Below are 24652 nucleotides of genomic sequence, written 5' to 3'. Positions count from 1 at the left end.
GGGTCAGTTGGAGGGGGGGGTCAGTTGGGTGGGGGGTCCTGTGATGTCAGTTTGATGTTACATTGAAGGACACTGGGATGAAATCAAAGTTAACACTGAAGGAGAGTGAACTGGTGTTAAAACAGAAGAAGAAGAGGCTCAGCATTTCATCGTGTCATCTCATGTTGCTATGGAGACACTGAACGAGTTGTGGGTCCCAACAATCACCTACAATTTGTTGAATGTTTTGCCTCCATATTCCCAATCAGCCAAGTTAATTATTCAATATTTTAGAGCGTTTTGATCCAAGGTCGACTCCATCCCAGAGAGAATAGCAAAGAAAATGTGAATATGAACTCAAGAGTGACAAAATGCCCAGCAAAGGTATCCCACGACATACGCATACAAAGAGAGGAAACAAGAGCCCAGTCCCCACAGTACTACAATATTACTACAATATTACTACATTATTACTACATTATTACTACATTATTACTACATTATCACGTGGGTACTCAGTACTCATGGGTCGTACTCAGCCTTTATTTTCATCTCAACTAAACAAACCAAACCACCTCTGTGGTGGTGGTAGTTCCTGCTACAGCAGGTGTCTGCAGGACTCTCACACACACACACACACACACACACACACACACACACACACAGTGAGACTCACAAGGTGAAGACAATGTCAGCCACACTGTCGCGGCTGGTAAAAATAAAATGCTCAAAGATATCATCTGTGGGAGAAAGCAGCGTTAAAACATATGAACATGTTTTGCTAAAAGATATAAATATGTTTTAGCACTTCTTCTGTCACGGCCGCTTTCCAAACACCAGCCAATGACAGCTCGCAGGTTGTGGAGATTTTGTCATGTTTTACCCTCTGAAAAACTAAAACCTTATTTTCCAAGAAGGAACAGAAGCGTGGGATGATTTTATTTTCAGTTGAGCAGCACAACCTGATTTAGTTTTGCTGTAATTGTTTCTTCAGTGCAATATCTGACTTTTTGAGGCCAGAGTGGGCCTGTTGTCTCAGGTCCACCTCACTCTGGTCATTCATCATTTGGAAATTGAATTGTTCTCCATGCCAAGATGCCAGAATGTAGAATCAGCCATTAGTTTTTTTTTTTGCCCAACAGCTGGATGCTCCCATAGCAAATTGCTGCAGACTGCCCTGAGAGAGGCCTTTGATTTATCTCCTGTGGGAAACCTGCTGGCCAAGTGAACAGCCAGTCTCTGGAGGTACTAATATTTCAGAGCTTTCAGTCTCATGTTTGTTCAGTGTATTACAGGGCTTACAAGTCTGCATTTCCTTTAGGAATATCTTCCCACATTATAGCACCGTACACCGTGTTTTGCTGTTGCCTTTTAAGTTCCTGAAACAAACTTTAAAGTCCCACATGTGAGATTTTCTGACTCCTGGTGGTATGATCTTAAAAGGCACAACATAATATCTGTCAATTTTTATGCAAAAATATTTACATTGCTTGATGATCCCTAGAAAAATGTCAGACTAATATTCTAAAACACTTGTAACAGTAAAATCTTTCTTGGGGGGTAAACTTATATGACAGAGGTCTAATTTCTTAAACACTTTTGGGAGATTTCAGACCAACATGTTTTACTGCGCTCTCCACATAGACTGTGTGTCACCGAATTTGTTTCTGAAGAGCGCTCGCAGTGAGCTGCCCCACTGTCGCCATCTTGGCAGTGCCTGACTCCGCCTGCTTCCCAGCCAATCCAAAAATGCAGCAAAGCAGAGGGGTGTGTGTGCAGCAGAGGCTTCTGTGCATGTTGGTACAATAACTGCTCCTGTTAGCATCGTTAGCACAGCTGGGCATCTGAGCATCTTGTTTGAAGGCTAACCAAAGGCTAATTCATTTGCTGGATAATTAGCCAGTTAATAAGCTAAGCTAACAAGCCAGCTAAGGTCTAATACAGACACTGATACCTGTTGATTAGCGCTTATTTATAAATAAAACAACACTGGAATTTCAATCACCTTAAAAAAAACACACCAACACCACAAACACAGCCGAGAGGTCACATTCAGAGCACACAGGTAGCGGCTGGACACAGAGCGGCTAACAATGACAGCACCCGCCTGTCAAAGAGACCACGCCCTCATTACGCATAACTTTAAGAATAAAATCTCACCCCCTGTACAGGTGTCATGAAGGGGGAAATTAGCTCCAGAGACCAAAACCAGGCTGTAATTATGTTTATTTCTGCTATAAAGTTGGACATTTTAACATGGGAGTCTATGGGGCCTGAATCACTTTTGGAGCCAGACTCTAGTGGCCGTTAGAGGAACTGCAGCTTTTACGGCTTCATTTTTCAGCCCTGGCTCTCTACCACAATCATCAAAACACCAAATGAGGGAATAACTTCTGGAAGAATAGTGTTCATCCTCCAGCAGAGTTCAGAGACTTGTAGAGTCAAGAAGCAGTGAAGCACATGGCGGCCCGACATCTTACTAAGACACTTTATGTTGGTTTTCCCCTTAATTTGTCACCTGTCTGTAGCTGCTGATGCTTTGTCAGTTTAGTGACATAACATTGCCATAAAATGTTAAGTATAGTGATAGAAAATACTTTTAAAACATCATGGCAAACGTATGCGGTGTCATTGATTTCATGGTCTGGAGAAACTGCAGTAAAACAAAACAACAAAAACTAAACAAACAAAATAACAACTTCAAACAAGCAAACTTTACCACCGTGTAAACTCCAATTAGTTTTCTGCTTGAATAGCACACAATTAAGTTGATATCCTATCTCAACATAAAATTCATCAAAGTTAAAATAAATAAATACATTAATTCATATAATTCAATATAAAAACTGTACAATTCTAATACGTTTTAAAGATATACATTCTAACCATGTTCAAAATATAACCCTAGACTTTTTTGTATACATGTAGATTTATATTTTATAGAGTTTATAGCCCTAGCTTTTACTTTCCAGTAATGTTTTTATTATTTATTTCTTATCTGCCTCTTTGAGGTTCATTGTGTTGTTTGTTTTATGATTGCAATGTTTTATCTGGCTGCTGAACTTATAATAATAATAAAAAATTATTATAACTATTATTTATGTATTTATTTATTTGTAGTCTGCATTAGATTCAACATCACAGACAGGCAGTGCAAAAAAAAAAAAAAAGAAGTAACTTCCCTTTTTAACTTATATTTGCACCAATTTGTTTTACATGTGTAGAATTATAGATTACCGCCTTTAAACTGGATATTTGGCTTCTTCCTGTGGGCCAGCATAAACTCCAATAATACCGCGTGGCACTTGGAGACACACACAAAAAAAAAAAAAAAACCCCAGGTTGGATCGAGGAGGGGCCTGTGGGTCGGATTTCCAGAGGAGTGAGACCTCCGACCCGCTAACGAACATCCTCTCCGCGCTCAGGCTGCGCGCGTTCGCTGCTCCGCAAACACAACGGGCAGCGCGCGACCACCGGCAGTGGCCCATCCACATGATGTAGAAATCAGGCGCCGAGCTAAAGGGGGAGGGAAGTCCGAGTTATGCCTCGCTACTATCTCAGCATCCTTCCCAGCAGCAGTAGGAAAAAAAAAAAGGAAAAAAAAAAAGGAGAAGCCAAACAAGCAAAAGTTTTTCCTCCGACTCGCGGAAAAGAGGAGTCGACATGGATGAAAACGAGCAGTTTGTGTGACTGAACGTAAAAAAAAGGACTGACGAAAACAAACTCCACACGGTAAAAAGAATGATAACATAGCTAGCACTTTGTTCGCTTCCTTTTTTTTTTTTTTTTTTTTTTTTTTTTTCCCCTTTTTTTTTTTTTTGTATGAGAGAATCACGAAAACAAACTGTGGGGAAGTTTTAAGGCAAGAGAGAGAGAGAGAGAGAGAGAGAGACGGGCCATGGCGCGGGAGGGCGAAGACGCCGGGATGGCCAAAGCTTCAAAAGTCAAAAGGCAGAGAAAGAAGAAGAAAACCAAGGAGAACAAAACCAGGATTGTCCACGCAAACATACTGTATGACTACGCCAAAGGGGAGGAAAACCCAAACCGACACTATGCAAACAACAAGATTAAGACGACCAAGTACACTCTGCTGTCTTTCCTGCCAAAGAATCTTTTTGAGCAGTTTCATAGATTTGCCAATGTTTACTTTGTTTTCATCGCTTTGCTGAATTTTGTCCCAGTTGTCAACGCTTTTCAACCGGAACTGGCTCTGGCCCCTGTAGTTTTTATTCTGTCTGTCACTGCCATCAAAGACCTATGGGAGGACTACAGGAGGCACAGGTCGGATAAAGAAATCAATCACATGGACTGTCTGGTCTACAGCAGGTAAGTTGGGCCTCAAAAGCCCCCCCCCCCCCCAAAAAAAAAAAAAGCCAGCGGTGTCCAGCTGTTGCTCTAACTGTGTGTGTGTGTGTGTGTGTTTTCACTTTTCCAGCAGCACAGTACAAACTGTCTAAGCGAATGAAGGCAGATTGTTCCTGACTGGGGGAGGGAAAAAAACAAAACAAAACAAAACACATTTTCTGTACTTCCCTGTCCAGACCGCAAACTGGCCTTCATGCATGAACCCAGCTGTCAGTCAGATGGCATCAGGGATAAACCTGGCTAACACAAGAGACACACACACACACACACACACACACACACACACCTCCAGTTTCCTTCACGCCAGTCTGTCAGAGAAAGTGTTTTTCTGATAATACAGATGTTGAGTCAACATGCAACCTGACAACCTGTTTCTCCCCTAAGCTTCCTCTACTACTGTCCCCCCTCTGAGTCCGTGTGTGCAGTGTATTTTGCTAATGAAAAGCGGCACTGTCGTCCATGTACAGAGCATAATTCAAGGTAATCAAAAGACTCAGTGTTTAGCAGCTCCACAGTTTTAGCTAAGTCTTGACCCGAGTTGTTCTATCAGGGTTGGACATAATTTAATTTTCTTCTGCTGTGGCAATATTGTGCAAAAAAAAAAACCAAACAAAAACATCTCCCTTCTCAACCTGACAACAACTGACTTGACTAAACCTTCACGGCAGCCTCATGTCAAAGTCGCTCACACTGTGTTTAAGCTGAAGAACCTGTAGCTGCAGGCGAACCCACACCTAGATAAGTTTCATCTTCACACAGGCGTTGTTCGTGTGTGGCAAAGCGGAGGCAGTGTTTTATTTATAAGGAAGGAAATTCCACTTTTATCAAAAATGGTAATATTTACAGTCTGAAGAATGGTTTGCTACGGGAGCTTCCTCCCAAAATGTACATCTTGGAGTAACTACAAAGACATAGACATACTCCCTGAAACCACACACTAATAAGTGCAGTTCCCTGGAATGTAAATAGTTTGCTCTTAATCTGTTTTTTTTAACAGAGGAGTAACAACATCCGCTGATGCTGTCCAGAAGCTGTCTGGACTCCAGGTCGCTGAACGCCCAGTTTGACCACAGCAGTTTGTTTTGCTGTTGCCTATCTGAGCTGCTATATTCTCTCATAGCTGGAAGATTAATTAGTGACGAGTGGGGGCCAGTTTTTCTGTGGTCGTGCACGAAGAGTAAAAGATAAATTTCACATTTAATCAACACTGAAGGACAAACTTTTGACTGCCACCAGACTGCAGGAATTATGAATTTTCACCAGGCTGACTGTCCTCGTTTTACTCTTTCTGTTTGTTGTAGAGAATAATTCACAAAGTTGCTTTTATAACATAAATCTATACAGAATAAAGAAGATATATTAACAACAGGATAGCTGTGAATTTCCTCCATTCAGGACTTAAACAGTAAAGTGTGAGCAATAGCTGTGACCTTTTTAAACAAAGATCAGCAGTAAGAAGATGGCTCAGGGGTATTTCCAACAGTCATAGTATTCATAGAGACCCTTTCTTGGTATCAACACCACTTTATTGGCGTTACAGTTACAGTGGGTTGTGTACATTTAATAAGGTGTGAAGTCAAATATAATACAAACCATGTGCTCATTATATTCATGCATATAAAAAGTGAGTTTATCCGTATGGGAGTCAACATGCTGACGTTAATATGTTTCTTCAACAGTTTTAATTTTCGGGGTTTGTCTCTATTATATAAAACATGTTCTCTCTTCTCTTAAAGCTCCTCCAGTGTAAAGGTGTGTGTCCATGTGTAGTGTGATTATAGATCAGCTCTAGCTTCTATATTAATACTGTGAAAGTATCAAAGCCTCAGTCCACAGAGAAATGCACACAGCCTGTATTCAGAAACTGAGCCTTAAAACCAGCCGTCAGGACTTCTGGAACTTTGTGATGTCACAACAAAGCAGTCACCAAGCCCCGCCCACCTGGACCCACCATCCAAACCTTGCAGGATTTGGTTTCTCTGAGTGTTTTTACCTGAAATCTGCTGTATTTTTATTGGATCACTCAGAAAACAGTCAGCCAATCAGAAGAGAGGCTCAGAGCCTCCTCTCTTCTGATTGGCTCACAGACCTGTTGTTGCTAGAGCTGCAGAGCGAAGCCTGAGAGAGGAGATGTAAAACTACACTGAGATGGTTTTTGGTTCTTAAAACCACAAATATATCTTCTTATGGATCAACACTTCAAAATAAAACACCAGAAAAGTGTAAAATATGGGACCTTTAATTTTCAATTTGCTGATTATGTTCTACATTTAAAAACTGAAAAAGTAAGAGAAGTAAATAAATAGTAAAAAAAAAAAATAAATAGAGTGTTCACAAAAAAGTTAGACAAGAGAAATTAGCAAATCCTCACATTCGAGAAGCTAGAAACATAAAAATCTAAAGATTATCATAATAGTTGCCTGAAGATTCGTCTAAAAAAAACTTGAAATGTCATAAAACAGTGAAAATGTCTGCAACAGTCGTCCACGGCCGCAGGTCCACAGGTTATTTATTCGACCACTTGTCCAAAACTCATCATCGACATTCAGTTTCCTGTCAATTTTGACAAAGAAAAGCAAGAAATCATCACACTGGAGCAGCTGGAACTGGAGAATGTTTGGTGTTTTAAATAACTTCAACGACTAATCACTTATAAAGATAATTACCGATATATTCTCAGCCGATAAATTAATCTTTGTAGCTCTACACTGCTGGCAAACCAACATCCCAGATAAGTTTGTTCCAGCATGAATTAATTTATTTACAAACCTGCGTTGCTTATTTAACACGTCTGTGCTCCAGCTATTATTTGCTCTCAGATTATTGATCTATTTTCAGGCAGTGGGAAAAAGTAGAACGTGTTACTAACAGTTCTGTAAATCAGTTTTTAATATCTAATGTTCTCTATTTGTTCTGCATTGTTCTGTTTGTGCGTGTAAGACGTCAGACTTTCACGCTGCCACCATGTGTGCTGCAGCGACAAGTGAAAGGAACACAGTGTTTTTATGTACTCGGATGTGAGTCATTAAGTGAGTGTTTTTCCTTGCATTTCTGTGCTGTTGTTTATAGCTTGGAGTTATGCATTATTTAGCATATTTGCTACCAGGAATGTCACAATGGTCAGAAGTGAACCCTGGTTGAACATTAGCACAGTTTCAGAGAGTCACTATCCATCCATGAGGGTTTTTGCACATCACAGCAAACATCATGCACAATAACAACGTACTCACACAACAACAACTCATTAGTGGTAAGAAGCATCAGTCGGACTAAAAATCAGACTCAGTTTGTTTGTTGTTTGTTGTTTTTTTTCCTTGTGAGAAAGACAATGTTGTGTCGTAAGGGCGGGACGCTTCCTCTTCAGTTGGGGAATCACGTTTGTTTAAATGTTCATAGTCCTCTGAGGATGCAGCGTTGTGTTCATGCTAAGCTACATCTTGTGTGTTTTGATGGACATACGGAGGAAGAGGTTGAGAGGCTAAGAGGAATTTGGGAGCTGGTGGCGACAGCTTTAGCATCAACACGCAGGCTGTCCTCTGTCATGTGCGACATATTTGCTTCCCCCCCCCGTTCAGATTTATGGAAGTGGAGCTGAGGTCTCTGTTTATAGAACCAGCAATTATAGGAAACAATAGCTCCGCATATTTCATCCAACCGTTTGCCCTCTCATTGTTCTGGGCAGAGCGGAGAGACGCTATGTGGAGAAGTACTGGAAGGAGGTGCGAGTGGGAGACTTCATCAGGCTGCGATGCAACGAGATTCTCCCCGCCGACGTCCTGCTGCTGAGCTCCAGTGACCCGGATCGCCTGTGCCACATCGAGACCGCCACACTGGACGGAGAGACCAACCTCAAGCAGAGGCAGGTCGTCCGCAGCTTCTTTGACCTGGTGAGACCGATGCTCAGCACTTCTTGTTTCCGTGTTGTTGTACCCGGTGTGTCACACATACACACACACACACACACACACACACACACACACACACACACACACACACACACACACACTGGGTCTGTGTTAGACGCCTTGTTGGAAGCAAAGGTTCACTGCTCTTGAAACTTTGAAGGTTTCATGTGTTTGCTGTTGGTTGGTTTATTTTGGTTTGTTGGAAAGTTTTTCTGGGCAGGTTATGAATTTAGAAAAAGTTGTGATATGAGTCAAACTGCTTGTAGTTTTAGCTCGCAGCCTTCAGCCAATCAGAAACGAGAATTTATCCACTGGAAGATGCTAAAAGATCAGTTTGAGTTTTATTCGTTTATTTTGAAATTTAGATTTTGAAGTTGTGTCGGTACCTGTTGTTGCTCTTTGTTTGTTTTTCCACTTACAGTAATTCATTATGAGCGAGCATTGAAATAAGTTGATGGTTAATCAATAAGTTGACCAACAGAACAATAATCATCGCAGTTTTGATGATCAGTCATGGAAAAACCTGGAAAGGTCGAGGAATTCGAAAATTGCATCTGGGAAAAACATGAAGTCACAAAAGGTTTTTTGGTAAAAATTTAAGGGAAAATATTTCAATAACTATGTTAAATAGCTTTTATTAAAGATGCCTCTGGGAAAAACAAGCACCTCAGGACATCTAACACACACACACACACATTAGTTTAGCTGCTGCAATAAATCATGTGTTAATGAAAGTTGTAGTTGCAGTTTTTATTGAGAATGCTAATAAGAGGTGTGTACGTCTGTATTATTGATAAGGTGATTAAATGTGACTAACACCTCTGTATGTTCAACAGGGAACCATCAGTTTTTTAGTTTTTCATTCACGTGACTCAGAAACGAGAATTCAGCTGTTTGTTTTCTGTCTGCAGGATTGTGAGTTCGACCCCTTGAAGTACAACAGCGTAATTGAATGTGAAAAGCCCAACAACGACCTGAACAGATTCCGAGGCTACATGTGAGTGTGTCCCTGTTTGGTCTGTGTGTGGCTGCCGGGCCGCCCACCACATGGCGGCCCGGCAGCTCCGTAAACTGTCACCTCAACCAAAAGATGCTCGGCTTTCTGATTTTGTGTTTCATTTTCATTTCACTGTAAATGAATGCAGTGTCATTCTGAGTAACGCTGAGCTTTGAAATGGAAATCATGCGAAAGTGCGGTTTTGTTGACAAGCCAGGAGTTTCCCACTTATAATTATGACTTAAACAGTTTTTCCAAGTCAAGATTAGAATTTGCCTTCTGGGGATGCGGTCGCAGGGTTTTTATCCATTTGACCGCGCACGTTGTGAAGATGTATGTGCTTCTTTTATAACCAGAGAGCCGTGAACCATCGGCTGATGACCAAAGCTGTAGCTGCAACAATATTCCTATCACTCAGCCGGTTTCCTGTGTTACACCTTTGTCTGTGTTTGCAGTAGAAAATGCTCAAAGTTGCAAGATGTTTAGGATGTTTAGGATGTTTGTACATGATTGTTGAAAGGCCTGATGGAGGTTTTAAAGGAAGACAGCGATGATGTCATCGAGGTTATCTGGGTATCAGTGCATGAAACATGGAGCTCGAGAAGTATTGGCATTTTGTGGGCAGTGAGGGACAATCATAATTATAAAAGATAATCAAGTTGCATTATGGGAAATGCAGTATCCAGGGTCTTTTTAGCTCAATCAGTACAAAAAAAAGTCATCAGTCAGCACTGTCACGTCTATGGCAGATAGATTTTCATGTGTGCAGTGTGTTGGTATTTAATGTAATTTGTGCATTCGTTACTTTCCACATTTTCACTTCGCTGTTTATTGTTTTACATAAAAAAATAATAATTTAATATCGAGTATTCAAAGTCTCCACTGGTTGCCTGGAAACCTCGCTGTCACAATTAGACTCCAGGAAGTTGGTTTGGTCCAGGCAAGAAAGTTGAGCATATAACCCCCAATAAAAACCCCAGTGTGTCCTCTCTACTCTTCGGTTCCTGTACGGACTAAACAAACAAGATATAAAGTCTTAATCAGTGAACTGAAGAGGTGCAGGACGGAGCCAGACGAGCTGCTCTCCACCAGTCTCTACGCTAAGATAGCCTAACCTTATTGAGCTACTCCTTTTTAAGATAATCATAGAGTCGTGTTTATCATCGAGATGGAGCTTTATTTGTGTTATTTTTCTGGACCTGAATCCATGCCCGGTGTGTGTTGTTTGCTGTGTGTCCATACACACACACACACACACACCGGTGTGTGTTGTTTGCTGTGTGTCCAGCCTGAGACGCGTTGGAGGCAGAGAAGATGAGAAACATCCTCCGGGTTGACAGTAAACCGGCGGGATCACATGATTATGACATGTATGCTTTGCTCAGAAGGAGACCAGATGCTGCAGGTATTCAGTTGCCAGGCTACAGCGGAGCACGGGGGGGGGGGGGCTTGTCTCAGCAGTGTTTTATTACATTACGGCCAGTGGCACGGAGTCTAATCTCACTACCTTTCTGGGAGAGAAAGCACTCTGCGTCTCAAAGTGTTATCAATTCTCAAACAGTGTGTGAGCTATGAACTAGGATGTGTGTGTGTGTGTGTGTGTGTGTGTGTGTGTGTGTGTGTGTGTGTGTGTGTGTGTGTGTGTGTGCTCGGAGCTCAGGGACATTGCTATCAATCCATAAGGGTGGTGACGTGTCAGGCGGCGCGCTGTCAGAGGCCAAAGGATGAACATTCCTGTTAGTAAACATGCTGACAGTTGCGTGACTTTCAAAGAAGCTAGAACAGAGACGATTAAACGCTGCTCCCAGCGAGAAGGTTGTTTAACTAAGACGGTTGTAATCCTTGATTTAGTAATGGGATTAAGGCTGACAACAAAAGCTCTGCTCTCCCTTACAACAAGCACATTTGCCCCTCGTTTAATACAGCTCAACATACATCTTACTTTTAGTTAAAAAGCTTCTTCTAACAGGGGTGTGAACTGCTTTGGTGGGCCGGCTGACAGCTGAATTCAGTATTTGTATGACACAGAGGTTCTCGACGAGCCTGACGAGCTTTAAACTAAAGAGTCTGGAGTGAGATCTGAGGGTCAGCGATGAAGCAGTGAATTGCCTGATTGAGTCTAAGCCCGAGGGGTTTCTGTGGAGCGGCAGCACGGTCAGTGCTTCTGTATCAGAGGGATTTTGTGCTGAGATAAGGGCTCTTGCTGAGGGAAGACCATGATGCTTCGGAGCGTGATCGATTGAGGTGCTCAGCAGGATAAACTGATGTTGTCTTCGGGGCTCTGTCATAGAGAGAGATACTCTATCTCTCCTTAAGCAGTATTTTTCACGCGTGTGTTTAAAGACATTACCATGGTCATTTAACCTTTTGTTTGATACAACTTTGGACCAGTCTTACAGTTATTTCTCTGCCCTGACAGAATCCATCGAAGCGGCAGAAGAGATGCACTTTACAAAGAGAACCTGCTGCTGCGAGGCTGCACCATCCGCAACACGGAGGAGGCTGTGGGAATAGTCATTTACGCAGGTTAGCCCCCAAAAATAATTACATGCCGTCAGCTGTCACGCTCCGTATTTGACCTCTGACCGGCTGCTGCTAACACGCCGCGTGTCTCCGCAGGTCACGAGACCAAAGCCATGTTGAACAACAACGGCCCGCGCTACAAGCGCAGTAAACTGGAGAGACAGATGAATGTAGACGTGTTCTGGTGTGTCATCATCCTGCTGGTCATGTGCCTGTTTGCTGCTGTGGGTGTGTAGCTGTTTAAGAGTTCTGTTAACACCTGGTGCTGTTTAGAAATGTCAAATTACAGAACATCTTGTTTTGGATGAAGTTTTCTGTGCTTTTATTTATATCTTCTCATTCCAGTGTTTGTATGAGTTGACCTTGTAGTGCTGCTTGTTCCAGGTCATGGGCTGTGGATGTTTCAGTACAGAGATAAGAGGCCTGTGTTTGACGTTCTCAGTCCAGAGGGGACGGACTTATCCCCCATCATGTCGGCCATTTATCTCTTCCTCACCATGATCATCGTGTTTCAGGTAGGAAACAGAGAAACAAAGGCACAGATAAAGATATAAACAAGACGTACAACATCAGCCAAGTTTGAAATGTTTAAAGCCTCTGTACACAAGCATTGCTATAAATCAAAGTATTGGCATTTGCTATTTCAGCGCCCTAAGACGTGCGTGACCTCTAGATCTTTGTCTTCACATTTAGTCTGGAAAAGCAGTGAGGAAGCACATGTTTCACACTGACAAATAATCTTTGTGATGCAGGAGCAAAATAGGAAAAAAGTTCCACCTGACAGTTATTGATTTTTTTGTTTGTTTGTTTGTTTTCCTTTCATGCAAAAAAATGTCGTTCAAAATGTCACGCTGTCCCGTGTCGGATGTTGCAGATAGGTTTCCAAATAAGCGAGAGGTCAAGTGAAGATAGCAGTTTGGTTACGCTGTACAAACGCCAACTGTTTGAGGTTGGAGACCTACCAGTGTCACTGCGTGATACACTTAAATAAACACATGACTCGTGTTGGCGTCCAGGCGCTGGCAGAGACGCCCTCCCAAAAGCCATGACTCATTTCTCCAGAACCACTCTCCAGAAGTGCTGCCTGGAAATGTCCCACTCGGGGATCACACCAACAATCAAAGCAACCTGAAAGAACACAACACTATAAAATATATGTATTTACTGTAATGTGTCGTAAAATCTGCTGGGAAACACTGACCGCCTCTCTCCTCTCCTAGGTGCTGATACCCATCTCCCTCTTTGTGGCGATTGAGATTGTCAAGATCTGCCAAGTGTATTTCATCCATCAGGACCTGGATCTGTACGACGAGGAGACGGACACTCACCTGCAGTGCAGAGCTCTTAATATCACTGAGGATCTCGGCCAGATGCAATACATCTTCTCTGACAAGACGGGCACGCTGACGGAGAACAAGATGGTGTTTCGCCGCTGCACTGTGGCAGGGGTGGAGTACTCCCACGATGCCAATGGTGACACAAGCCAGCGAACACACACACACACACACACACTCTCACACTCTCCATTACAAAAACAGGAAGCGGTCGTCGTCGTCGCCTCTTACAGTCGTTCTCCACGATGTGTTTGTGTGTGTTTGTGTGTGTGTGTGTGTGTGTGTGTGTGTGTGTGTGTGTGTGTGTGTGTGTGTGTGTTATTCAGCTAGAAGACTTGCTATGTACCAGGAGATGGATTCAGAGGAAGAGGAGTGTACATCTCACGGTGGCACCCTGCCCAGGCGGGACAGCGTGTCCAGCCACCAGAGCGCCCCGGTGGTGCTGCGCTCCCAGAGCACCAAGTCCCATCGCAGGACGGGAAGCAGGGCGGAGGCCAAGCGTGCCAGCATCCTGTCCAAGCACACGGCCTTCAGCAGCCCCATGGTCAGTCCACGTCACCGCCTCGCTGTCCTCGTCCCCTGTGCCGCCTGCTCTCAACTGATAACCACCCCCACCCTCCCTCTCTCCCCACCTCTGTCCCGCAGGAGAAAGATATCACCCCCGACCCTCAGCTCCTGGACAAGGTCAATGAATGCAGCAGTCAGATGGACTTCATGCGCTTCCACAGCCAGCCCATGTCCCAGCTGCCCTCTGACCTCTCCGACATCATCGATTTCTTCATCGCTCTCACCATCTGCAACACGGTGGTGGTGTCCTCCCCCAACCAGCCCAGACAGAAGGTAACACTCACCTCTCCTGTCAAACGAGGGATTACCTTTTGATTCGGTCACATGGGCCGCCAGATAGTTATTATATCTGGAGCTGTGTGTGTGTGTGTGTGTGTGTGTGTGTGTGTGTCTGTCTGTCTGTCTAACCAGCAGGTAAAGCAGACCTCGTCTTTTATTACTATAATAATCTCGTCTCGAGGGCGGGTGAAGCAGCTGAACTTGTAATATGGTGCCGACAGCGTTTGAATGATCGGGTGCGACAGAATCCGACGTGCTCTCCTCGTCGGTCCGTGTCCGAGTTTATTCAGGTCGCTGAAAGTTACAAACTGCAAAATCTCATCTTTTGCTTTACTCGAAGATAATTCATTTAGTAGGAGCCGTTTTCTTCCTCTTCATCCTGTCCTCCTGTGAATGTGACGCCTGGAAAGGGTGTCAGACAGTCCTCTCTGAAAATACACCCGGTCTTTGTGAAGTATTTTTGGAGCAATTTATTCAGGTAGCAGACAGCAGCGATGTGACAGGACGTGATGGGAGATTTAGGGAGTGACGTGGCGCTGAATACTATGGCTGAACGAAAAAAAAAAAAAATCATATGGCAATTGTTTTGACAGATATTAGATTTTAATGGGAATGGTACATTTTTAAAATTTAATTTCCACTGAAAAAAATACAAATAAAAATGATAATGATGCGATTTGTTCTGGGAGTCTGTGCATGTTCCCTTATATATATATATATTATATTATATTATGTATAGGCCGGGTCATCCCTGCTGCACCGCAGTGCTTCATTTAATAGTTTGTTCTGACACATTTGACCTCGCAGCTCCTGCAATTTGGATATTGAACTCTTCCATTTTGTGATTTCAATAATTTGTAAAATAAACTGTATATCAGAGAATCTGCAAGTCTTCAGCTCTGAATTGTCTGAACTCTCACATTTTAATCTACAAAGGGCTTGAAGTTTTTCTTGCCTGTAACATCCGTTTTACCTTCTGGCTGTTGGGAGCAGACTTACCTCAAAAACCTTTAGATGGATTGCCACGAAATCTGCAGAAGCATCGTCTCATCGCACCATCACCAAAAAGCCACAGTACTGTCTCATTTCAGGTCCCTATTTTTATTTATTTTCTGACGCTTTGAGCCACTGTCTTCTGGTCGGCTCCTGAGAGAAGCTGTAAGCGAGATTAATATCTAGAAGGCTGGGGGTATTTAAAGGAGCATCAATAACGGCTCCAGAAGGGAGTAATTCTACTGATATCCTTCCAAAGCCTGAACACGAGGGGCTCTCTAATGTCTAATTATTTTTTGTTTTTCTTTTTTTGAACAGCATGGGAGTAGCTTCCATCGTTTGACAAATGGTTGCATGTTATTTTGCTGTACTTTTACTCCAAAAACAAAAGCACAAAAACCTTCCAAAATACTCAGTGTCCTGTTGCACGTAGCTTTTCGCTGTCCTGCTGCCTGCATCTTTTGATGTGCTCGGTCCGGTCGCAGTTGTGTATCCGTGTTTTGTTTTGTTTCGGTGTGAGCTTGGGTGTGGCTGTCCTGTTCAGAGGTGATATCCTCTGCTCAGCGCTCGCAGTGTGCACCAGCTCGCCGTCCCGCTGGTCAGAGGCACAAATCTGTGGAGATTAAGCTTTACAAAGTGACACATTATTTATGTACGCTGTGTTTCTGTTTGGAGGTTATCTGATAAGATGGAAGGAAATGTAAATCTGCACAGAAACACTTTGATACAATGGCCTTTCTTTCTTTTTTTTATCGTTTGTACTTTTTTTGTCCTTTTGTTTCTGTGTAATTGTTCACGTTTTCTTATGATGCCCTCATGGCTCACCCAGCACCCGGATGATTTATATCTGTATATGTGAGAACCGCGGCTCCTGCTGGCAGGAGCCCTCAGTGAGTCACGCTGCTGTTGTACTGCACCACCTTGGGATAAGGGATTGGTTAAAGGATTATAGCCAGGAGGTGCATTTTCATCAAGTCCTCTGTGCCACTAGAGTCCGGTTTCTCAAACACAGCGCTGTGCAAAAGTTTAAGGCACTTTAAATGTTTCAGATTATCTGTCACACAGGACCGTCAGGGAGCCGTCCGATCGGTCCTCCATTCATCCTACAACAGATGATGGAGCCTCCGCAGAGACAGAGACACTGAGACACAGAAGGACTGTGGACTTATCTTTCAAAGCGTCCGCACTTTACTTTTAGTGCCTAAACCTTTTGCTCTGCACCGCGTATTCAGACTGAAATGAAGCTCTGTCTGAAATCAGATGCTCTAACTCGTTGACTTCTTCTTCTTCTTCAGCATGATTTTGTTCATGATCTTCCTCTTCTTCACTTTGACTGTGCTTCTAACTTATTAATATTATTATTGCTATTATTAAAATGATCATAAAACCAAACTTACAAACTTTTGAAGCTTTAAAAGTGTTTCCCAAAATCAGTGTAACTTTGGACAATAGAGGGAAAGACATTCAATTCAGTTAAGTTAATTTGTCCCCAGGGGGCAGTTTAAAGGGCACATAGAGCAGGAAAACACTCAAACTGTGCACAAAAACAAAGAAACAATACCTGTAATATTATAGTGAGAATGACAGTAACATGGGAGAATAACTAAATAACATTAGACGTGATCAGAGATTAATGAGCATCTGAGGAACCTGCAGGAGGAGCTGAAAAGACACGTTTCATCAAAGTTTTCAGATCTTTACTTCTATCATGACCATCGATGTTTTCTGTTGAGTGACGGTGACGTAAAATGAGTGACACGTTTTAAACACACACACACACACACACACACACACACACACACACACAGCTGACCATTCACTGCATGTAGTGGGAGTGAACGTTGGATCATCGGGGAGTACACATCACCTTAATGTTTGCCTGGAGCAGCAGCTGAAAGAGTTTGACTTTGTTGAACTGACGTCAGTTCAGTAACGTGATGATAAAAGGCTGAAAATGAAGCTTCACAGCTGCTTTGTTGTGAGAATAAGTTCTGCTTACTTGCCGCTTTAGGTGTGTTTGACTCAGGTGTCCTTGTCCTCCAGGTCCGGATGAGGTTTGAGCTGAAGTCCCCGGTGAAGACCATCGAGGACTTCATCAAACGCTTCACCCCGAGCCGACTGACCTCAGGCTCCAACAGCAGCAGCTCCTCCAGCCTCATCACGAACCGCTCCTCCAACAGAGGGTGCTCCAGCATGCTGTCCTCCCCCTCTGCAGAGAGCACGCTCACCAAGCTGGACGAGGAGCAGCCTCCCAGAGGCCTGGACCACACCTTCAGCCCCGTTCTGCCCTGCTACGACGGGAAGGCGCGGGGCCCGGAGGAGAGCGAGCTGCGCTATGAGGCGGAGTCGCCCGACGAGGCTGCGCTCGTCTACGCCGCCAGGGCCTACAAATGCTCCCTCGTCGGACGCCTCCCTGACCAGGTGACTGTGGAACTGCCGCACCTGGGGAAGCTGAGCTTTGAGCTGCTGCACACGCTGGGCTTCGACTCCACCAGGAAACGCATGTCCGTGGTGGTCAGACATCCGCTGACGGATCAGATCACTGTGTACACTAAAGGTGCGGACTCTGTCATCATGGACCTCATCACACCTCCCAACACAGGTAGGAAAACACTCATTTCCACAGTCGCTTCAGTTCTTCTCAGGCTGGAGGTGGATGTAGTGGTTGGTGCACTCTCGGTAAATGATGGCACCGCTGTCAGTGTGGTCTGAGGATGTGATTTTGGGGGGGGGGGGGCGTTGCGGCTGGTGCTGTATTATGTCTGCAGACTTCACCAGAATGAATCATAGCTGTGAACCACAGATCGGTTGAAATCACTGAACTCATCTCAGTCCAAAGTGATTGTTTTCAGTCGTAGCTGCTTCAGGTTCGGTGAGAAACTGCGATTATACCGTGTGAGTGTCTGTGGACTAACACGCCAGCACGGGGTGGCGGTCTCTGTTTTCACACAGCACTCCAGGTTTCACCCCCTCTGCCCCGAAGCTTCATGTTTTCCACTGATGTAAACGTATAAGGTGACATGTTATGTAAGAACTTGTATTTTTAGAGCGAGTCACTGCAGCAAAACTGGATGCCTGCGTTGACAGGTCCCTAAAAAAAACAAAGAAAAAACACTTCCGGGCTTCTTTGTGTGTTTGTTCCTCTGTACTCTACAAGTTCTCCAACATCCTAATGGCAGAGGTGTAGCAGGTCGTTAGTATTCCAGGCACACAAAGAGCCACACAGGCACTTTTCACTAATGCGTCGCACACAGTCACCAGACATCTGTCCCGGAGCGCTCAGCTTCACGCAACACACACGTTTTCATGCTGCAGCTGAAGATTATTTCACGTTTACGTTATATTTTTTAATGAATTTATTAATCGTGTAGTCTAACGTCATCGTAATTCCCCCGGAGGCCCAAGTTAACACCTTCAGGATTCTTATTTCGTCTTAAATGATCGATTAGTTGGCGATTTTTACGTTTTCTGTTGATTAACTACTTGTTTCAACTAAGAGATTTGTGGCCACACGTTAAAAGGAGCATCACTTTACCTGTAATGAGTGGTATGACTTGTGATCTGTTCTTTGGCTCTGGAGGAGCTCGGAGAAGTCTGTGATCTTGAGCTCGGCGTGAGACTTTAAACAGAAAGCCTGAGTTACTGACGGGGCGGGTGGAGTTAAAGGCTCCTCGTCTGATCTTGTTTAAATGAACTCTGATGCGTTTGCTTGTTTGGTTTGGGTTTGTTTTGGCTGGTGTGAAAGTGTTGTGGTTCTCAAATGTTTTTTTACAGATTTTTGCTTTTAAGATTTTATTACAGAACATGTTTGAAACCCAAATAATCAAACGATCTCAGTCCCTCTCAAGCAGTTTGTTTCCGGGATGAAAGCAACCTCAGGAATGTGTGAGAGTCTGTATGTTTAATTAAAAACTAATTAACAGCTACTATTAACTATATCTGCTGATCACGAGCTGTTGAGAAAGTAGTAATAGCAATGCCAACACACGCGCTTGTCTGCACGTCAGAAAGTGAAGATAAGTCGAACCGGATTCCCCCTTTTTCCTGTCGTGACGTTACGATACGAAACGCCAACAACTTTGTGAAAGTGGTTCGCCTCTTTTAAGATTTCTGTGCTCGTCTTTTCTTTACTCCCTGGCTGTGATTTAGTAAGATGTGGATTTTCTCCTCAGGATGTGGTGTTGGGTGTAAAAAAGCCCCACAAACCGGTCGTATATATATATATATATATTCCACAGATTTATGTTTTGATGGGCTGACCTGAATCAACCTGTGCAGCAACTTGTCTCGAGTCCTCCTTCAGTAAAAGCGTCCTGTCGTGTCGTGTGGGTAATTCATTTATTTCACATGGCTGGTTAGTGGCTCCCTCCTGTTCATTAGAGGCAGGCAGTTCATCTCAGCCTCCCTGAGAAATGCTTTCCAACTAAACGATCCTCCCGTGCTGAATGGAGACTTGTTTAACTGTAGCACGTCAGTGGAGTCGGAGGTGGAGGAAAGCGCTCCCGTCTTGTTTTGGCATGTTTTCCAGCTGACATGCAGTGCACTTCTTTCTGAGGAATTCTGAATTACAATGTGATTTATTGTATTGATTTTTCCATTATGAGGGCCACGCCGGTCCCTTTGCATTTAGCTGCTGTGCTGATTGGTCATCATTTCTAATGCCCTCCGTAGAGCAATGTCTGAGCTGGCACGGAAGTTTTTCACTTACTTAAAATGCACAGAGCGGTGCTGCTCACTAGGAGGAGACGCACTCCAAACGGGACAGTCCCCACCCGTCCTCCACCCTGTGTCTCAGTTCACCACCTTAAAAGGCCGACAGGGTGTGTCTTCGCTCGGACAACTCACTTCTTTGTTTTACCATTGGGTCAAAGCAGCCAATTAGAGCACAGCGAGAGTTGAGCCTCCTCATAACACAGACCTGCATAATGGCTCCATTCAGGCGATGAGGGAGTTGTTCAGTGTCACTCTAATAACAGTGCACGTGGAGGTGCCGGAGGTAGACTGCACACCCTTGGGGCTTAGAAGTTGAAGTGCGTGTCTGATGAAGTAACTCTACTGTTGCTGCTGCTGCTGCTGCTGGTAAAACAGCACATTCCACCTCAAAGCAGAATTTGCATGTTAAAGTTCCTCTCCAGACATGTTTTAAACTGTGTAAAAAAAAAATCCTCTGCTATGATTAATATTGTGTTTAAGTTGGTTTTTCACACATGAAAAGTGGAGGGGAAAAGATTTAAATCTCCTCTTACTTCCTCAATGAACAATCTGGATCAGGCCTTGAGCCCCGCCCACCACTTGCTGGCTCCAGGTGGACAGGTGAAAACGCAGAGAGTATCCAGATGGTGAGAGGAGGAAACATCAGAGAGACTCAGCCACATGTTTGACCCAGACTCAGAGGAGGAGTCTGTTGAGACCAGAACCAGAGACTAGCAGACGGATCAGAGCGGTTAGCGCCGTTAGCATCTTTTATTTGTTTATGTTGTTTGTTAGCTTGTAACTGGCAGCGGCTGACACAGTGTTAGTGGCTGTGCTAATGCTAACTCTCTCTCTATATACTGACAAGGTTTCAGGTTTATTTAGCCCCGTCCCCACAAGCTGACAGGATTGGTTCCTGAAGTTTGTGACGTATGAAATTCTGAATCTGTTTTTATGAGACTGTGAAGTTGGAAACACTCAGTCATGGTGTTGATGATTATTTCACTCATCATATGTCTGTATTAAAAAAAACATCATATGGTGATAGGAAGTCGTCCACTTGAAATCAATCAATATTTTAATAACGACAATGGTGACAGACCCACAAATAATCATCACCTCACTCTGTGGTTTTCGTTTTCATTCACTCTCACTTCTCTCAAAAAGACGAAATAGCTGCACAACCGCACTGAACGTAACCCGCCAAGCACCACATGTCAGGTTAGCAGCTAAAGAACCACAGACCTCTCTGAGGAGCTGACCAGAACTAAAAGGAGAGTGAATATTGGACTTTCTCTGTTGGACACGTCTTGTTTTTGGTGGATTTTCCAGTCTTCAGGAGTAGGTAAAATAAACATTGTGTGCAGTTCCACCTGCATCTGCAGAGCAGTCTGGGCCTAGCAGCTATTTGTCAAAAACAAAAACTCCTGCTGTCCTTGGAAATACTTTTTTTCCCCTCTGCCAAAAAGGAAGGAAAGAGTTTTTTTCTCACAAATAACAAGAATATTAGTGAAGATGAAGCTGCTGCATCAGTTTTACATCAGACGTTCACACATGTTCATCGTGTTTAAAGTCCCTTTAAAGACTCAGAGACTATGGAGAGTTGTTGTGTTTGATTTTTTCCTGTCAGTAAGAATAAGTTTGTGTGGCAGTGCGTGTGTAGCAAAGCTGTTGTGTTATTAGTGAGCTTACATGGCTGGCAGTCGGAGGGTTGGCCGGTGCATCTGTGTCTGATGAAGCCAATCTGTTTGTACGCCGTCACCGTGCCAGAAAGACGCCGGCATGCTGCGCCACAGAGACACTTCAGCAAGACTCACGTACAAAACCTGATACTTCAAAAAAACATCTCAAACGACATGTAATATTCACTCATTTAGAGAATTAATTGAAGCAGATAAATTACGGTTGGTCATGTTGTTTTCACATTTTACTCGATGAGTGATGTGGAGACTTGCTGAAATGTACCGAGGAGCAGTGAACATGGTAAGTTTAGGTGTGAAGACAGATGGCTTTCATGTGCCTCTTGGAAGAAGCCTTTGGCAAGTGTGGAACCAAAAACACTCAAACAGTTACGCAAATTCCCCAAAAACAAGAATGTTTAATCTTGATTTCTGTTTTTTGTTTTTTAAGGTAACTCCAAAGGGAAACGCCAGAAAAAGATCATCTACAGGACCCAGAACTATCTGAACCTGTACGCTGCAGATGGCCTTCGCACGCTGTGCATTGCAAAAAAGGTAACGGGGATTCATATCTCCTTAAGAAGTGCTGAACAAAGGCCCTCTCTAATTAAACTGCTTTAGAAGGTGCAGATGATGCGTCTCAGTGGCTGTTCGGCAGGTTGTGTTTGTAGCCCAGCACAGATGATCACATAGACCGGCGCTTCCTAAAGTGACATTCTTCGTGACTCAGCTGCAATCTGTGCCACTTTCCCAGGCTGTTAATTTATGCTCTCACAAGCTGGGCTCATTATATCCCTGCTTGTGCAAAACCCTTCACCAGAGCAATGTGATGAAACACCTTCTCAAGGTCTCACATTTTCCTGTGGATCCTCCTCTGCTATGTGGGCAAAGGAGGAGAAGCTGCTCCACTGTTAACTTAACAGATAATGGTGTTTGTGTGTGTGTGTGTGTGTGTGTGTGTGTGTGTGTGTGTGTGTGTGTGTGTGTGTGTGTAAATGTTTGTGTTCATGTGCCAGACCCTGAGCAAGGATGAGTATGCCTGCTGGCTGCAGCGTCACCTGGAGGCTGAAACGGCCATTCAGGGAAGAGAGGAGCTGCTCTTCGAGTCGGCCCTGCGACTGGAAACAAACCTCCAGCTTTTAGGTAATTTATATTCCTCCGTCTCCAGCCCTCCTCACACAAAGGTCTGTTCACAGTTGTCGTTTAAATAAGTATATAATGTTATTGTTGGAGGGTTTGTCACAGTCGTGCGTCTTCACCTGCAGGAGCGACGGGCATTGAGGACCGTCTGCAGGACGGCGTGCCTGAAACTATAGCGTCTCTGAGGAAGGCCGGCCTGCAGATATGGGTGCTGACGGGTGACAAACAAGAAACGGCCGTGAATATAGCGTATGCCTGCAAGCTGCTGGACCCCGAGGAGGAGATCCTGACACTGAATGCTGATTCTCAGGTGAGCGACACCAACCAGGATTTCATAAACTCCACCTTGTTATCGACACATTCAAGTTTACAATATCCAAAGTGAATATAGAACAGAACATTGTTACGTTGCTTGGGTTTGCTCCTAAAATATAGTAAATATACAGTAAATAAAAGATAATATATAAAATATGCTGGTGTTTTTTCAGACTGTTTAATTAAAGGAATAGATGCCAATAGTTAAGATGAGAAGACTGATGCCACTCTTATCTGTGCAGTAAACATGAAGCAGCAGCCAGTTAGCTTAGCTTAGCATAAAGACTGGAAACTAGGGGAAACAGCTAGCCTGGTTCTGTCCATTTGTTTATCTGTAGAAAAATAAGAGTTGCGGTTTTACAGGGGGTTAAATGCCAGTTTCATGCCACTTCCTGGTATTTCTGCTGGTTACCTGGCAACAGTATGACAACAAGCCCATAAGCCCTTCGGTAAAACCTCAATTTGTCGTTTTCACACTTAGATTCTTGCACAAAGAAATAGTATGGAACGTGTAGAGCCAAAACAAGTAGCTGGTTGACAGTTATTCGATCAACATTTGGTTAATCCTTTACTTGATTAATCGTCGAAATCTGTGTTAATTTTCCACAATTTTCCTTGTTTGCATTTCATTGACGATTGATTAATCAATAAATCAAGAAAATAACTGACAGATCAAAGCTTCATTATGGAAGTTCTGGAAATCAAGCTAGTGCTGTTGACGCTCCGCCCGGCCCTCCACCTACATCATCATCGTGTACCAGTCTTTATGCTAAGCTAAGCTAACTGTGCTGGTTATTATTTATCGTATAGAGTGGTATCAATCTTCTCATCCAGTTCTCAGCATCAAAGTCAATAAGCTTATTTCCCAACATGTTTTAACGATTCCTTTTAATTTAATTTATTTGTTTGTCCTTTATCTTAATTGAACAACTGCCAGTATTAAAAAATGAGGTCAGACAGTCATCTGAGGACCCACGATGTTTAATTCTTTGCTGCTGAAGCATCTGGCTGCCAGATGTGAAGCAGGTCAGACAGTTTGATATTAAACAACTCGGTGTCCTGATCCTGAAGTCCAGCCCCCTCTCTGCCTGTCTCTGAACCAGGAGGCATGTGCGTTGTTGCTGGAGGAGAGTTTACACTACATCCAGGCCAAATTCCTCTGCAGCTCTACAGACCAAACCACCAAGGCCTTCCACGCTAACTTTCCACCCTTTGAGATCTATCCCTCTTCATCTCCGTCCTCCTCCTCATCCTCCCACACCGTTCCCTTCATGGTGCACCGGCTGGGCCTGGTAATTGATGGGAGGACCTTGGCTTATGCCCTGGATAAGAGTTTGGAGGATAAGTTTCTGGCTGTAGCGCGGAGCTGTCGCTCAGTGCTCTGCTGCCGCTCCACGCCGCTGCAGAAGAGCATGGTGGTCAAACTGGTGCGGAACAAGCTGAAGGTCATGACTCTGGCCATAGGTAAGTACCAGGTCAACAAGACACTATCACACACATTCACATGTACAGTGTAATATATCTTTGTCTTTGAGCTTGGTGTTTATGGTCCATCTCAAGATCACAGTTAGACGATTAAAATTCATGTTGATATCAGACTTGTCAAAAAAGGAAGAACCTGTCCAAAATCATTTCCAATCCTGTTCAAAAGAGAATATGAATATTTAATGTGAGGAGCTAAATTTGGGAAATAAACATTCCTTATCACTACACTGATTAAACTATAAGCTGGAGTCTTGAACCTTCAGGCTCTCACCAGCAGCGTCCAGACAGATTAAAACACGCCTGAGCCCCTGAAAACACAGCTGCCGAAGGAGCACGTGGACGCAAACATTACAACTTCAAACTGGCTTACCTGAAGTATTTCATGTTCATCAGTCGTCT

The 24652-nt window shown here is 43.7% G+C and overlaps 1 protein-coding gene across 1 annotated transcript in view; it reads left to right on the top strand.

Moving 5' to 3' along the window:
• Positions 1-3581: 3581 nt before the first annotated feature.
• The window catches only part of atp10a (ATPase phospholipid transporting 10A), a 35273-nt gene continuing 14202 nt past the window's right edge, over positions 3582-24652 (top strand). The window contains exons 1-14 of the mRNA XM_023413319.2: positions 3582-4305; positions 8027-8231; positions 9161-9246; positions 11666-11772; positions 11866-11997; positions 12154-12284; positions 12990-13242; positions 13430-13647; positions 13749-13943; positions 16986-17544; positions 21765-21868; positions 22330-22456; positions 22579-22763; positions 23872-24232. Coding sequence (XP_023269087.1) covers positions 3878-4305; positions 8027-8231; positions 9161-9246; positions 11666-11772; positions 11866-11997; positions 12154-12284; positions 12990-13242; positions 13430-13647; positions 13749-13943; positions 16986-17544; positions 21765-21868; positions 22330-22456; positions 22579-22763; positions 23872-24232 — 3091 coding nt within the window. The 5' untranslated portion in view covers positions 3582-3877. The remainder of the gene's footprint in view (positions 4306-8026; positions 8232-9160; positions 9247-11665; positions 11773-11865; positions 11998-12153; positions 12285-12989; positions 13243-13429; positions 13648-13748; positions 13944-16985; positions 17545-21764; positions 21869-22329; positions 22457-22578; positions 22764-23871; positions 24233-24652) is intronic.

The sequence above is a fragment of the Seriola lalandi genome, unplaced genomic scaffold, assembly GCF_002814215.2.
Source record: "Seriola lalandi dorsalis isolate HSWRI2012SDOR001 ecotype SW California unplaced genomic scaffold, Sedor1 jcf7180002054511, whole genome shotgun sequence".
Lineage (NCBI taxonomy): Eukaryota > Metazoa > Chordata > Actinopteri > Carangiformes > Carangidae > Seriola > Seriola lalandi.
The sequence above is the reverse complement of the archived record's forward strand: the minus strand, read 5'-3'. Positions and strand labels throughout refer to the sequence as shown.